Here is a 16108-nt window from a genome sequence, read left to right as displayed (position 1 = left end):
TTGTTGTTTGCCTAGCCTTTTGGGGAGGGGGGGTGGTTTGGGGTTGGTTGTTTTTTTTGTCTCGTGGAACAAAGTTTACTGAATTCTGAAGACATTTCACAGAGGAAACTATCTGATGTTCTGGAGAGTTAATCTCATTCTAGCATAACATTTACACTATGTGGGAGTTAAGGTTTATGTATGAGCTAACACACGATCTTGGAGATGTCTTTGAAAACACCAGGGAGACTACAGGCTGAGCAGCTAAAGCAAGAGGGCACTGCTTATCTAGCAGGTGCCACCATTAAACTGCTGGGTTTTGCGTGAAGCACAAGACCTGTAAAATACACTTCTGCAGGTGGTATTGTGTTGGGAGACAATTGCTAGGCCAGACAATGTAACATTTCAGTTTATTTAAGGGTATAGCCTCAAAAGTTATTAAATGTGAAAGCATAACCTTAAATTTTAGCTTATTGGCACGTGGCTCCAGCTATGAGTTTTGATGTGATAAATATGGCAGCAAAAGACAGCAGGGGTAAAACTGCCTGCCAGCCCTCTCCTCAGACATTCAAGGAAGTAGCTAGTCAAGGGTGTTTTGTTGTTTTGGGTTTGGGTTTTTTGTTTTTTTTTTCTTTTTTTTTCTTTTTTTCTTTTGTTTTTGTGAGGTGTTTGTGTATTTTTCCAGAACGAGTAATCTGAATTTTCTGTCCTTGTGGACAAGCTTACGCATAGTATCAGCCTTCTGCTATCCTACAGTAAATGTAACTTCTTACACATACGCCTTTACCTGGGTTTGGGGTGTAAGCAGCTTCCTAGGGCTTTGCATCCCTGAGAGCTAACACGAAGCATTCACACTACGCTTCTGCCTAACTTACCTTCTGCTTAACGTTGTTAATGTAGACCTCCCACATGCTCTGCCTTCACTCAGGAAAGCGCTTATAAAAATACTGATAGCTTTATTTCTTAAAGCTGCCTTTCTGCTTCAAAATTGTTTGTGGTGGTAGCAAGAAGGAAAAAAAAAAAGTGTGAAGGTAAGTTGGAGAAGAAATGGGCAAAAGGTTTCGGCAACGGAAAAGAAAGGGTTCCTTGAAACCCATCATCTTTATACTGGTCCTGGTGGCATCTGCTTGCCAGATCTTGCTCTTTGAGAATTCTCTGGATATTCCAGGAGCTGATATGCAGCTGGCTGGGCCTGGCACAGCAATTGCAGGAGACAAACCAGGGAAAAGCTCTATCCCTTTCCTAATTCTGGAAGCGCTGTACAAAAGCCTTATCTGCCTACTGGGTTGAATTGTGCTTAGAAAGAAGCAGGTCCCTGGTGCTGGATCCTGGGGAATTGCGGCATGTAACAGCTGAATGTGGTTCTTAATGCTCGTCTTGACAACGAGCATGTGTCATCTCCTGGGCATGCCTGCTCTAAAATGTCAGTAACTGATTGTGGTTTGCGTGCTTCCACCCTGCAGGCAACGCGAGATAGAAACTGTCAAACAGTTACAAGAAGAAACTGCTGGCCAGGCAGAAGCCCTTGGTTTAGAGCTGCAAAAAGCTACAAAGCAGCTTGAGGATGTCAGCAAACAGGTAAGGGATGCTCTAGTTCCTTCCACACAGGAAACAAATAGATGCAAAAGGCTATGTACAATGCATCGCTGCCCTTCGGAAAGGAAATCGCATGTTCAGAATGCAGTGCCTCACTGCAAAAGTGGAACCAGCAGAGGAAGTAAAATTTGAGGGGGTGGTGACAACAGTTTGCTGATGAAAGAGGCAGCATTGCATATTTGTGGTGGCTTAAAAAAAAAAGAAAAGAAAAAAAGCCCAAAAATAGCTTCCATACACAGTCCACCCCAGTGTAAAAATGCAGAAGTTCAGAGGGAGCTTTATCACTTCCTGAGAAAGAACAGATGCAGTTCGGTTTCATTTACATGAACTGTAGAGGCTCCTTGTGTTAGCCAGGCTGCTTTATCTCCTTTTTATTTCCTTCTTTTTTCTTAAATATTGGTTTCTGCTTAGGCGAAGGATCAAGTTGAAGCATTTCACTCTGCTTGTGAGGAAGCCGCATCCTTGAAATGCAAGTTAGAGGAAGCCATTTCTGAGCAGCAGAAACTCAAGGATGTGAATGAAGCTTTAACAAGCACTTGCCAGTTGCTTCAAGAAAAGGTGGAAGACCAGAAAAGTGAGTAACTACTGGTGGTGTGCCAGCTTTCACTCTTGCATGGGCGAATCTTTTACGGTTTAGTTATGGCAAGGGGTAATAGGGCTGATCTGCAGGTCATCCGATAAAATGCTCTGTGGAGTCTGTCTTTGTTTGTTTTTCTCTTTCTTTTTTCCTTTCTCCTTTGACATCTGCAGCCATGGCATCTGGGCTGAGAGTCAGGTGGGATCCCAGTGAGTGGGTGTTGGGCTGGACCAAAGCTGCAGAACCTCCTAACAAAATCTGCAATTCCAGGAGGAAAGGGTTAGTAACTCCATGGGAGGTACTGGCACTCCTTTATCAAAGGTGCTGTCCCCACACCCGAATATCCCACCTTATTCCAAACAAAATCATACTTCTTTCCTTAGCTCCCTGTACCAAAAAGATATGGTTTTGTTCTGCATCCTGCTTGGTTTTTCTTTCTATTTTTGAATAACTGCATGGTACTACATTGCTCTCTTTAGTGGAAAGCAATCATGTCATTGCATCATATACACACAACTTTTGCTACAGAACCATGGAAACTTCATATTACCTCTTGCTCACTTGCTGACATAAACACCCCAAAAGTTTGGGCAATTAGAGAATGCAGTAGTTTGATTCCAGCACATGGCTTTTTCCCTGCAAATTCAGGAGTGCGTATCACTTGCTTACAGGAAAAAAAATTGACTGAATTAAGCCCATCTAAGGTTTGCATGCATTGTCCAGGGTAACGTGAGTGATGCTCAACGTATGTGCATTGTGAACAACTTTATGTGAAACTACAGTTTGCCTTGTAGGAAAAATTACATGGGACCCTATGTCTTGGTTCTAAGGCACAAATGTTTTGCGCTGATGGGCAGAGACAGCTCCAGACTGTGTTTGCTGACTTCTGACCAGTGTTTTGGCATTGTTTGTGTGTGTGTTCATGCCGCTTTCATGCATACTGCTTCCTCCAAAGTGTGGAGTTGCCTTATTTTTGTTTTAGCAAGAGTCATAACAATGGAAATAGTGTGCGATTTTTCCAGCTCTGAATAGATAAAGATCTTATGCAAAGTGAGTTAGAGTCAACTGTAAGAGGGATAACCACTCCTTTCAGGCATGTGGAAGGGACTAAACTCAAAAAAAGCTTGGGGGGGATATAGGTAATTTAGAAACCCTTAGACTCCCCCATAACACCACCACCCTGAAAATGGCTAAGACCCTGGCTTTAAATTCTCCAGGTAGTTTGCAGAAATCTTGTTCTGTAAATAAATAGAAATAAAGTGGTACATATGTAGGGAAGTTGTGAAATGTTATAAAGAACAGGGATAACAAACAGAGATGGGAGGAGTGGGGGAGGACAGTACTTTATATTGGTTCCTGCAGAAAGCCAGATGGGTCTAGTGTCACTTCTGACCAAAGGCCTGAGCTGTGGTCTCTTTCTCACCGGCTCACCCACTCTGTTCCCCTACTTCTTCCCCCCTGCATGGTAAGAGACAAAAAATTAGGGAACCTGTTAGCCAAGGAAGCTACAACTTAACCTAAGTCAGCCTAGCCCAGCTCCTTCTGTTTCAGATGTCTAATCATGCCTTGCCACTAATTGCTACAGCCCTCATCCAGTGAAAAATCCGAACAAGACTGAGAGCTGCCTCAGCCAGGGCACTGAAGTGACAGTGCTCATGAAATCTCCTTTCACCACCACTCCACACATTATTTAGCTGTGGTATAAAAGCCACAGCTTGACAGTCTTGAAAGCCACATATGATAGACTTACGTCATGGTAGAAGTCACCCTGGCGTTGCTAAACTTGAACAAAGAATGTTTCTAAGTTGTTGACTTTAAAACTTCTGTACAGGATGTCAAATTGGAAGGACAAATGCTTTTCTTCCAATAAGCTGTAATGGAATTGTCCATTTCACAGGGAGCTGTCGCACCTTTATGCTGATGATGTGAGAAAGCATTGCTCTCCCACTTACAGCCAGAGGAAAAGCAACCACAAAGAAGAGAAAGTGCCCAGTGTTTTCTGTAGGGTTGAACACTCAAAACAAAACGCACTTTTAAAATTCTCTTTCCTGTGAAAAATTGCTGTACATAAAACTAAAGTAAAGCAAAGAACAATGAGTTTGTGATAGGGAGTAGTCAGGTTTAAAGATGCCAAAACATCCAACCACTTGTTATCAGATTATAAGGAACCCTGTAAGACTTGTAAATGTCTCTTCATAGCAACTGCTAATGCGCTGAGATGGGAACTGCTTCAAAGGAGACTCTGTGAGTTGCTGTGTCAGGTACGATGCTTGTTTGGTGGGAGACGAAAAGGTAGGCTTGCACAGGAGGTGCTCTGGTGGAAGGACCTCTACAGCTGAGAAGAGCTGCAAATAATTTGGCAGCATCAGATTTCTTCCCTTCTAACATGTACATAACTGAAGGCACATCATTATTTTCCTCCTTCAATCTTTGGGGAGAAAAAATGGGCTGGAACTTACAGGTGTGGTGGTGGTCTTCACTGTAAACAGTTATTGGTGATCATATCAAACAGGGCTGATGGAAGTTTTCCCTGATGCATTGATGTGATTTGATCCCCTCAATAAGCCCTCTCTTCCGCAGGCAATCTCAACAACCAAGTATTTAAAATCTCATAAGATATATTTCAGTATCCAGACATTAGAATAGGCAGTGAGACAGTTCTTACTTCTGTGCCCCTCTGAAAATACATTGGAAATTACATAACTCTGGAGTGCTTTGCTTTGAACAAAAATACTTTATTCAAGTTTGGAAGGGGGTGGAGGGGGAGATGTTGTGGGAAGACTCTTTTTCCCAACCAGCTCTGGTAAGGATTGCGACAGCTCAGGTTTGAACGGTCTGGATATAACATAGAACAACAAGGTATTTATAAAGGCAAACAGAGGATCTTGAAATGTATCCTAGGCTGTAACAGGGCCATAAGAGCAGAAAGAAAACTGTTGACCAGGTGCATGCAAATAGAACTTGTGTTTGTGCGTAAAAGTCTGCAGAAATAAAGGCTGAAAGTAGCAAGGGGAAACTGCCTGATTTTCCCAACAACTGAAATAGTTCAATAAGATAAAACTTATTATGTTCCTAATCAGTAGTAGTGTTCTTCCTATTTTTTTTACCTTTTTTCCTCTATGGCTGCCTGCCATAAGCTCTTTCTCTATCGCAACAGTGCTGTGCAGAGTTAGATTCTGACTACAGTGTGCTGTCCTCGTCAACTGAGCTGGTAAAAAAGAAGGTAAGTGTGCTGTCTATGACCATTGCTGAGATGTTAAAATGTGATACTAGTTTTGTTGGGTTTGGGTTTGTTTGGTTTGTTTTTTTTTTTTATGACCTGAAGGAAATGACTAACTTTCCTTGTGAGAAACTCTGCCAAGTTAAATATTCATTAAGTATAATTTGAGAGACATACTTATGTATATATGCATGCACATGTATACACACATACAAAAGTATACTCAAACCTTACTGCAAAACCAGTCTCCTGTTGCTTCTGAATAGTTGTGACAAAATACAAGTGTTTGATAAATTGCATTCTGAGATGGATCAGAGGCTTAAGATGGGGCTATATCTTCCAATTTATTTACTAGTTTTCATCACTTAAGCAACACTAGGTCAAATGCAGCTTCCTAAGTGTTGCTCGGAAGTTTCCCCTACCCATCTTCAGGTGACCCTTCTTCAGCACTAAACTGCAAGGAAGTGGTCTGCATTCAGGGGCAGGGGATGGTGGAGACAGTGCTTTGTCTTCAAAAAGACAAAAAGCTGCCTTTCCGCTCCTGCTGAAGGATCTCACCTGTGGAGCAGGTGCTGGATGCTGGAGGAATGGTCCCTTTCTCAGTCCATGTGGTTGGCTTGGCTGAAAGGGTTTGTGGGTTTTTCAGATGTTTTGGTTAGGTTTTTTACAGGGTTTGGTTGGTGGTTTTCTTGGTTCTCTTGTCCTGCTCATTGTGCCTGGTCTTGTAGTATTTCGTTCTAGACCTGGCTTCAGCCAACATGCCTCTTGCAAATGTGAAGTTGAATTATTCTACCTCTTCCTGTACCTGTTCTGCCCATTAAGGATGTGATGTTAGCTTTTCTAGACAAAAAAAACAACAGATGATGTATTTGTGTAACTGTCAGTATCACATTATGCAGATGCAGCTGTGTGGGGGGTGGGAAGGGAAGTTGGTGGCATTAATGTATTCAGTGTGACTGAACAACAGCACTGCTTTCTATTTTTCCATTAGCAGTTCCATCGCTCTAAGCGGCAGTGGAGTGAAGGACTGACCTTGGGCACTGAACTTCCAAGGATACTGCCCTTGGATGTTTCATACTGGCATAGTACGCTTCTGCTAGGTAAGACCTGATGGTGTTGGCCATTTTCACCTCAATCCTGAAATATAAAGGGTTGATAGAACAGCATCAATGGTGCTAAACATGCACCATGCACCATAGAGAGTGCAATATCTGTCATCCATCTGTTTCTGCATGTAATCCAGGGGGCTGAACTGTGTTTATAATGCTTGCAATGAAGGGCCTGAAAAGGTGGCTGGCTGTCAGCCTAACAGGAGACCCCAAAAGCTTGAGGGACCGTTGGTATAAATCCTACATCCAAGTGTTTTCCTGACAAGCTTGCCAGTCTGGATCAAAAGGGCTTGAGTTATGTTCGTCCTGTTCATTCTGCCTGGCACAAACTGAGATAGCAAGTGATGACTTGCTACTTTGCTACTGAGCTGAGGTCAGTCCTGGTTTAAAAACTTGAACAGGTGCCATAGCTACTGAGATTCAAATAATTGTATTTGCGAATTTCTCCTGTGTTCATGAAATATTCGTACTTCCCTGTGACTCTCAAGCCTTACAAGTATTAAAAGCCGCTGACAGATGTGCAGTGCAGGGCCATAGAACTGCAGAGTGCCTTTGGGATTTTATAGACAAAGCATTCCTTCCAGAAGTAAGCCCGTACGACAGAGTGTCTCCTCACACATGCTACAAAATACTCAAGCATAGTCCTACAGCATCCTGGGAGAAAGGGAAGAAGCTCTTGATCAGCTGCATGTGTTCCTTACAAAAACACTGCAAGGGCTGTTTCAGTGGGCCAGCTTGGAGTGTTCTTGCAACTTGCTGTACTATCACGATACAGCCACAAACGAGGCAGGTATTCTCAGCTTGCGCCGGTCAAGTATTGATACAAAAAAAGAATAATCTATTTCCCAGCCCTTTCTGCTGCACAAAACAATTCACCACAACAAACCTGTCCTATGCGGAAGTATCTATAACCTGACTGATGGAAAACCCCTGTCCCCAGGTGCTGCAGACTCTCCATGTACAAAATATGTCTGGGCCAGATAACCCATTTGTACTGAGATGGAAGCAGCTTTATTATAAATCTGTACTTGGTTGGTTTGCTTCTTGGTGTTTTTAGGCTTAGTTAAAACCTGATATGTGACCACCACTCCTCACATGTCTCTCTTCACAGATGCTCTGAACTTGGAAACCTCATGCGCAAATAACCCTCCTGAGCACAGCTGGGATCAGCCTTGTAGACAGAACTCTGACAGCTGTGTGTTTGAAAGCTGCCATCCGGGACACAGGTCCACTTCAGATGTGACATCAGTAGGGCACAGGTAAAGATGGCAGAATAACCGCTTTGGGGTGAAGGGTGGGAGAGTCCATGGGACCTAGTATGTTCCAAGGAAAAGTGTATCCCCGGCAGATGCTGACCCCAGCAGCAGGCATCTCATAGGAAATACTGGATGCTTGGTGATCAGCTAATGGTGTTGTGGGGATAACTCTTTGCTTCTATTAACAAATTATGAAAGCTTTTACTGAAACCAGCCAATACAGCGATGTTCTTACCATTTCATCCTGGAGAAATGAGGCTTGATGTAGGCATTCTTGTGTTTATTTTCCGTATTTAACTCACTACTGACACTCCCTTTCACTCCTATTTGACTCCTACTCGACTCCTATTCAGGAGTCAAAATCGTGTTGGCTTTTAGGTCTCTCAATTAGTTTTTTCCAGAGTGTAAAGCAGGAATTCTGATGGCTCTGTTTATCAGGCTGCCTCCTTAGATCTTTTAAATAGAGATTGAACTGCTTAGGATTATGAAATCTAGCTAACTATTGTCGGTGAGTATTTTAAAAGATGAGGATGATCCTGAAGATGCAGGCAGGCACTCTGCAGCAAAACTCAGCAGCTCTTGAAGCTTTTGCCATGGGTTTTCTGTAGAGTTGAGCAGTGTGGAGGAGGTTGGGAGGACTGGTGGTGGTTCTTGCTGTTTGGGGGAGGAGAGATTGATGTTAGTGATGAATTTGCCTTTCTCTGGGAGACCAGCTGTCTGACTATACAGATAGTGGTGACTTCAGTTGTTATGTGCTTAAGGAAAACGGGCAATATATCTCACTGTTGTTTGGGCAATATGCAAATAACATATATTGCTAGGTGGAAAATATGCTCTGCTGGTAACTGTACTGATGCAGACCTTCCTGTTTCCATTACCATGATGGACTCTTCAGTTACTGAGGTGAGTGCTGTCCCTAATGCCTGAGACGTGGTTTTGAATGGTTTCACGCATTTAGTGCCTTACTCAGACCCAGATCCAGATTGAGAAGCTATAAATTGGCACTGCTCAAGGTGAATGGAGCTGGCATCGGTAAACGGGGTGCTGTGACATCTTGTCCTCTATGGGGTAGTCCCTTCTATTTGGGCACACTTATAGAATACTGTAGATAACTATAGACCCAAATGTCATAATGTTCGCATGCATCTGGGTCATGCTTTTAGCTGGGGGAGTGTTTTAAATGTGGTTTCCAGGCTTGAGACAGTGCTGTTTCTGCAGTAATACTTGGTTCTGCCAGGGAAGCCTGAGTGATTTCACTCTTCTTATCCACCCGCAAGAAGCCACAGGATGCGTTAGCTGTGAATGCTGCCTTTCTCTGCACTTTCTCCCACGGCTACCATGTAACAGCTGAAACCCGACATCTTTGCTGTATGAAAATTGTCCTTCAGCTGATGTGCTCAGATATGTCTCCACGGCTGTATTGAATCCTGCATCTACAGCTTGAGCTTTCTCATGGCAACAGCAAGATGAGCTGCATGCAGCTCAGCACACCTAGCTGTGCTCTGTGCTCAGTGCCACAATACTCGCTACTGAAATCTGGACTTCAGCCCCTGCCACGCAGCAGGGCTTCTAATTATCTTTACAAGCTCCAGTACTGGAGGTTATGATGGAAGAATACTGGTCAGTGGTTTCTGTGAACCTGGAAATAACCTCTGCCAGACTAATGAGCAGGCAGCCTCAGACCTACCCTCACTAGTGTGTGGTACCTGGAAGTGTAGCAGTGGTCTGGTTGCAGTGGCAAATCAAAGCACACAGTGCAGTGAGGGTGAAAAGTAAGAGTGGGGTTGCCAGTGTTTTCAGCACACTGCTCAGCTACAATAGAGCAGGTGAGGAACTCTAAGCCTGTGCTGCTACTGTTTAAGTCACCTTAGAGGGGATAATCTTAAAGGCTCCGTCTTTACACAGTCCTTCTGGAAAGTCACAGCCTTGCAAAGTTGTTTGAAATGACTGTGCTTCATTTCTCTGGTGCTTTCTGTAATTCCAGTAATGGCCCAGAAATGTCATTTTCCATTTCTGTCTTTTTTTTCTTATTATTTTTTTCAATATATACTTTTCTTGTTAATATTCAAGAGGGGGAATAAAAAAAATGTTAAAGCTTGCTCCAGAGAAAAGGCAAATGGGCTGTGTCCTGTATCAGTTCTCAAACCCGTGATATGCAGCAAAATTTGAATATCCTTGTTTAATAGGAAAAATCTCCCTAGTTTTTTTATTACACCATGGTTGCAGATGTGTTTGTGCAGATCAAATCCTTCAGCATGCAAGTAACTCAAATTGCTTTGTGAAAATGTTGTCACTGTAGGAGTTCAGAGGCTACTTATTAAAGGAGTTCCTATGAGGGCCAGATGAAGCTTGGGTTTCTTATACTTGTTTTGATTTGTAAATGTGAAAGCCACATCACATTCTAAAAACCAGATGATAGGCCTTCCAAATGTTAATTCTTGTTTGGGAGGAGTTATACAAGACTGTGGCCAGTATTTGTCTGCTGTGACAGTTTCCTTGGATTATTATGATTATCAAAGGGATGGAGGGGGAGAAAGTGATTAGGGATGTACTGCAGGATCTTCTTTGACACAATCCATTTCTCAGGAAGGAACACCACTCTGTAATGCCCTCTGCAAACAGATTTTATTAGATCTGGAATACTGGGGTTTCTTCTTGGTGGTGTATTTCCTGTGCAAGTGTACCCTGTGCAGTCCATGGCAGCTCACAATCCTGATAGTATGGGGCTTTAAAAACTTAAAGGATTCCTTCACTGCCAATAGAAAGCAGCAACTATGGGATTACTTGGGGTGGGAGAAGGCATGTAGAATAATGTATTGCTTTAGTCAGTTCTGGGTTGGTTGGTTGCTTTGGGGGGGGTGGGGAGGTGGGGTGTTCCTTTTAAAAAACACTTAGATTTCTTTTGTTTTCATTCTAACATGCTATTCATTTTCACCTTCTTTGCCAATATTCCTGTAGAACTAATGGCCTGAACAAGGCAAATGCAATGCTGTACTTCCTTAAGCTTAATAGGAAATTCAAATAGGAATAAAAATAGCCTGGATTTGCATTAGAGGAAACATGTGGCTGCCTGGGGCAAGGTTCTGTGGGTACAGTCAAGTCTGGTATGGAAAGGAGAGAGAAGGCATTTTCTAATGCTGGGAGCAGTCTTGGAAGAGACCAAAGGTTCTTGGTCATCCCCTTTTCCTCTTTGCTGGATTTTCTGAAGACGTTTGAGGAGGGAGAGAAGATACCAGAGCATAGATGATTGCTTGCTGACATGGTTTTCCATTGTCCCCTCAACTTCAATAATGATGTTGGACCCAAAGCTGGATATAGCCTTGTACTTTCTCTGCTTGGGGATAGGTTTGTATTTGGGTTTTTTCCCTATTAGGCACTCCTCTTCAGCAGTGGAGATCACCACAAGTAATTATCAACTTAATCCTTTAAAACTCTTTTAATCCTGCATTTTCACCCATAAAGAGAGACCAGTCTATCCATTAAATACAAGTTAGGGTAAAATGAAGAAGAGGGATATTTCCCATTGAGTATCTCCCTTGCCACATTAAAAGCCTTAAGAGGATATTGGTTTTGTCTGCGATATGATAAGGCTTGGGTGCAGAACTGCACTGTAGCAGCTAAAGGAACATGGAAAAAAAAACTATAGGCCAGCATTTAACCGCTTAATTCCTCTCTACTGTTTGTATACAAACGAGGAGGCTCAAAGCCTTTTGAAGTGGCTAGGTAGTTATACATAACTTTGAAAAACTAGTATCATTCAAAGACAGACACTAAAACATACAACACAACACATATCATAGAATGGTTTGGGTTGGAAGAGACCTTAAAGACCATCTGGTTCCAACCCCGTGCCACTGTCAGGAATGCTTTCCACTGCATAAAAGTTTTCTGTGTGCACTTGGTTGAGCCATTAATAGTAACACCTTTATTAGGTTTAGTTTATTGTTTAAACGAGCCTGTGAAGGTCTGCGAGTCTTGCTTGTAGGGTATGAGGTCAAGGCCTAGAAAATGGATATAACTTGCTGCACAACATTAAGACGGAACAGTGGTGTGGTAACACATACATTGGTCACTTCAAAACGTACGTTGGAAGCAAAACATGAAGTCGGAAACCAGCTGATTCTCCTGAGATAAGACTTCTGCAGAAGCATAGTTATCACTCCTAATGATGATAATATGCCAAGCTACGCACTTATGTATGGGTGGCTTTAGACTAGCAGAAGAATCTGCGTGCGCCATGTAGTTCTTCAGTGCTGAAATAATTCAGGCACAGATGGGGAAATCAAAAATTTGACAGACAAATTTTCTACTTGCACAGCAAGCCTTTCCCTGGTACTAACTCTTCTCTCTTTCCATTAAGATTGACTGTGCAGAGCCACCACTACCAGCCAATTTGATCCCATCCAGGTCAGGTTTTGTGTAAGCTTTTAAAAGCCTTTATTAAGATTGTATAATATGGATAAGTATCTGAAATAATTTTGTTTTAGGAGTGATTACTTAACTTCAGCCCAAGAAGTTCTTACGTCCTCTTTGGAAAGCACTGCACCAGTAACAGGTAAGCCCTTAATTTGGGGCACAGATGTGTGAACCTTTTGCACTGTAAATACTGGGAAATAGCTATGTTCAAGTGTGCACATTTACTGAACAGTAAAAGCTCTGTCTTCTCTTGGCTGATGTTATAGGCCACCTTGTTATAGAGGAAAAATCACTCAAGCGCTTGTGTGAAAAAGTGGAAGATGTGCCAACTTCTGTAACAATGGAGAAAAACAACAGTAAGGATCCAGCTGGTCCTGTGCCAGGTACAGTAACTGCTGCAGAGCACTGGCACTCGTGCAGTGCAGAAATGGATTACTTCCAGCACATAGAATCATAGAATACTTAGGGTTGGAAAGGACCTTAAGATCATCCAGTTCCACATCTTTGAAGTGAAGAAAACGTGTAAAAAAAATTCACAAGTTATTTTTCTATCTTTGCAAATATTTTCACCTGCAAATGCTCTCGGCTCTCTCTGATATTCTAAGTAGGAAGAAGGCTTTATGTACTTGCTGGAGGCTGGTAGTCTACAGTATGGCAAGAGTGAACTTAGCATGAACTAACTTAGTGAAAACTTGATTCTTTCTCAGCTGGCAAAATACTGTGTGGGTACTAAACCCCAGGTAATTTGGGGAAGAGAGGGATTGTTTTCATGGTTTTAAAAAGTTTAACGACATAGCTGGACTAAATAACACTTCCTTCTCTTTCAAAACTGATGGCCAGTGCAGAAGAAGTTGGGATGGGTCAACAGGAGAGATGAGGATAGGCCTTTGTGTGTAGTTCTGGCTTTTGCTATAGCCATAAACATGCAGAAGATGTGTTTTTGCCGGATCTGATGGTGCTTCTTCCCCCTAAAGACTAAAAGCAAAACAAAACTGGGGTAGTGCACACGGTGTGTTCAAGCTATTTTTAAAAAAGCTAATCTGAATAAGTAGCACAGGATATATCTGCACGCTAGTTTGTAACTATTTTTTAACCTTTACCTAAATATAAGACTGCCATCACTTCTTGTTTGGTTTTGTTCCTCTCTTTAGAGCTATCTTCCTGAACTATAATTCAGTCCCCTTCACTTAAACATATTTTCTTTCTACTAATTTGCCTCCACTGTTAATTTTCATATGTGGTCTGGGTGTCTTTGGCAAGTAGGAAACAGATACGCAAAATAGATCAGAGAGCATTCAAATAACTTTAAAGTCTGAGAATCCTGCTGCCTGTTGTACATCTCTAAAAATAAAGTGATTCTGGTATTAGAACAGAGACACTGAATCTCCACTTGTGGTTTTTGCTGGGACCACACGATGTCTCCTAAAGGTGCCTGGGAGCCAGGTCAGATATGCAGGACTCCTGCAAAAATCAGCAGGGACAAAAGGGAGCACTAAGCTGAGGTTAGGTGGGTTTCTTCTTTCCTGTACCGTTTCTTTGGCCTACTTGGGGGGGTGTGTGTCTGACTGCACAAACAGAAAACAAACCTCTAGAAAAACATGTTCTAGAAGGTATAAATAGCTGTGAGTTACCGCTGCGCCAGTAACCAGTGTGACTAGACTTTCTTCAGCATGTTAAGTATTTTCCTTCTGAAATATCTTTAATAGTTGTCTTCCTGGAGGTTACTTTTTGCCAGCTGGAATCACAGAATGGTTTGGGTTGGAACAGACCTTAGAGCTCATCCAGTTCCACCCCCTTGACACGGGCAGGGACACCATCCCCTAGACCAGGTTGCTCCAAGCCCTGTCCAACCTGGCCTTGATCACTGCCAGGGATGGGGCAGCCACAGCTTCTCTGGGCAGCCTGTTCAGCACCTCACCACCCTCACAGGGAAGAACTTCTGCCTAAGATCTCATCTCAATCTCCCCTCTCTCAGTTTAAAGCCATTCCCCCTTGTCCTGTCCCTACATGCCCTTGTAAAAAGTTCCTCTCCAGCTTTCTTGCAGCCTCCTCTAAGTGCTGGAAGCTGCTGTAAGTTTTCCCAGCGTCTTCTCTTCTCCAGGCTGAACAATCCCAACTCTTTCAGTCTGTTTTCATAGAAGAGGTGTTCCAGCCCTCTGAGCATCTTTTACCATCTTAAAGCTCTTCGATACTGTAGCACTTAAAAGTTTGTGTTGCATTTGAACTGGCTTTATCAGCTCCTGACCTTACCAGTTCATCACCACTCCTCTTCTGGGAAAGTTATTTTGTTGGCTCTATCAGCACCCTGCTAGCTCCATTTTGAGGTACAAAGGGACAGCCCAAGTGGCAGACTACATGTGATACTGATGGACACCTGAAATACCACAGCTGTAGTCATTTCATAACCTGGTTGTGCTCAAGCTCCTGGTAACAGCAGCTGAAGTAGCATCTATTTCTTGACTTTATCTGATATTCTGTAATGTGAAAGAAGAGAATTACAAATACTCATCATTTCTGTTATTTTGTACATGGGATTTTTTTCTACATATTCCTCTGTTTATAGAATTCCAAATGAAAACTCTCTAGAACTCTTTTTAAATATGCATATATAAAAGTAAAAAACACATATGCTGGTAGGAAAATAATGAAATTCATTTATCCATGGGAATATTACTGTATCTCATACAACTTCAGCTACAGCAACTAGAACCAACAGTACTACTTTCACTTGCAGCCATGTAACACTTCTTATTGGGATTTTTGCCAAGCCAAATAAAACTATCATCACACTAGTTTCTTTATGCTTTTATAGCATTCTTTGCTGCTGCCTCCCCTTCTTCATACCCTCTCATGGCATTTGCTGCAATTTCTTGTAGCCCTATTGGTCCACTGCTAGTAGACAGGGTGTGGAGGCTTGCTCTGCTTTTATCATTACATTCGGTTTTGGGAATGTTTCTCCCCAGGAGCAGATCTGACCAAGAAGAAGGAATTCTGCCCTGCAATGGAAGAACACAAAACTGTTTTTCAAAATGTTTTGAAGCAAGACCTGGTAAGAGTCCTAAGTGACAGAGAAACATAGAACAGGTTTGGCTGAGTAGTGACAAAAGAGAGCACTGCAGGAGGGGGACAGGTCCCTTCAGTGGTGGTGCGGCCCTTCCCCTGAAAAACTAATCTCTGATATGCCTATAGGAGGTGGGCCAGGAGAAGAAAAATAACAAAGAGCAGAGTGAGGAAGCACCAGTTGTGGTTCCCAGTAGGAAAGGTAAGAAGCTTTTGCTGAACACATTTGTATAACTCACTGGTGCACATGCCTGGGGCACTGAGGTAGAGCTGTGTGAAGATGTGCAGAGGACTGCCTACCCCACACCAGTTATTATGAGGGAGGGGGATTGCTTTAAGGAATAGTAATTGCAGTTGGAGATCAAAATAGATGAGGAGTGGAGAGAAGAAAATGTTATGTGAAATCTGCTTCTCTGACTTCTGCAGGTACTGACCTAACCAGGTCCATCCCCCTCTAGACAGGAGGGGAAAGTCCTTTGGAACTGCAAAGGAGTTGGGATGTGTGAAACAGTTCTGGCATGCCTGCTCCCCCCAAAGATTTGTAAAGCAGCATCCTATATGCTAGCTAAAGCTTGGAGTAATGTGTTATAGATAAGCAGGATGATGTTTTATTTAACTGTGCTTGGGTATCTCTGCTCTTCTAGACTAGGAATGAATTTATGGGCTGGAGACTTAAGCCAAAACCTATAATTAACCACTCCTGTACTAACAGATGTCAGTTGAAGCTGACTGAACAGCTAACTTTTGGGGGGTTTCACAAGCAACAGTGCTGTGCTGTCTTACTGGTGCTCTAACCCTGATATGCTCTGAGGTACCCAAGCTGTTTTGCTTGGCAAAAGCTTGACACTGACAATCTTTGACAGTGGCTTCTGTTGAATTTAAAAAGACGTTTTCC

The 16108-nt window shown here is 42.6% G+C and overlaps 2 protein-coding genes across 4 annotated transcripts in view; one reads left to right on the top strand and one right to left on the bottom strand.

The window, feature by feature from the left end:
• IRAG2 (inositol 1,4,5-triphosphate receptor associated 2) overlaps positions 1 to 16108 on the top strand; it is a 39093-nt gene that overhangs the window by 16147 nt on the left and 6838 nt on the right. Inside the window, exons 17-28 of one of the 2 annotated variants that reach the window (XM_061472170.1) lie at positions 1443 to 1557; positions 1987 to 2149; positions 4352 to 4413; positions 5310 to 5375; positions 6364 to 6472; positions 7593 to 7740; positions 8559 to 8640; positions 12098 to 12144; positions 12228 to 12292; positions 12420 to 12536; positions 15117 to 15202; positions 15343 to 15415. In XM_061472170.1, coding sequence (XP_061328154.1) covers positions 1443 to 1557; positions 1987 to 2149; positions 4352 to 4413; positions 5310 to 5375; positions 6364 to 6472; positions 7593 to 7740; positions 8559 to 8640; positions 12098 to 12144; positions 12228 to 12292; positions 12420 to 12536; positions 15117 to 15202; positions 15343 to 15415 — 1133 coding nt within the window. Of the gene's footprint in view, positions 1 to 1442; positions 1558 to 1986; positions 2150 to 4351; positions 4414 to 5309; positions 5376 to 6363; positions 6473 to 7592; positions 7741 to 8558; positions 8641 to 12097; positions 12145 to 12224; positions 12293 to 12419; positions 12537 to 15116; positions 15203 to 15342; positions 15416 to 16108 lie in introns of both variants that reach the window. The other variant, XM_061472169.1, reaches the window with a different exon arrangement.
• The window catches only part of DNAI7 (dynein axonemal intermediate chain 7), a 34598-nt gene continuing 33038 nt past the window's right edge, over positions 14549 to 16108 (bottom strand). The window contains exon 15 of one of the 2 annotated variants that reach the window (XM_061472181.1): positions 14549 to 14627. In XM_061472181.1, coding sequence (XP_061328165.1) covers positions 14616 to 14627 — 12 coding nt within the window. In that variant the 3' untranslated portion in view covers positions 14549 to 14615. The remainder of the gene's footprint in view (positions 14628 to 16108) is intronic. The other variant, XM_061472180.1, reaches the window with a different exon arrangement.

This window comes from Pezoporus flaviventris, unplaced genomic scaffold (genome assembly GCF_033815535.1).
Source record: "Pezoporus flaviventris isolate CSIRO_AGI_PZ_B2104156 unplaced genomic scaffold, CSIRO_AGI_Pfla_v1 ptg000070l, whole genome shotgun sequence".
In the NCBI taxonomy this organism is placed as follows: Eukaryota; Metazoa; Chordata; class Aves; order Psittaciformes; family Psittacidae; genus Pezoporus; species Pezoporus flaviventris.
The sequence above is the reverse complement of the archived record's forward strand: the minus strand, read 5'-3'. Positions and strand labels throughout refer to the sequence as shown.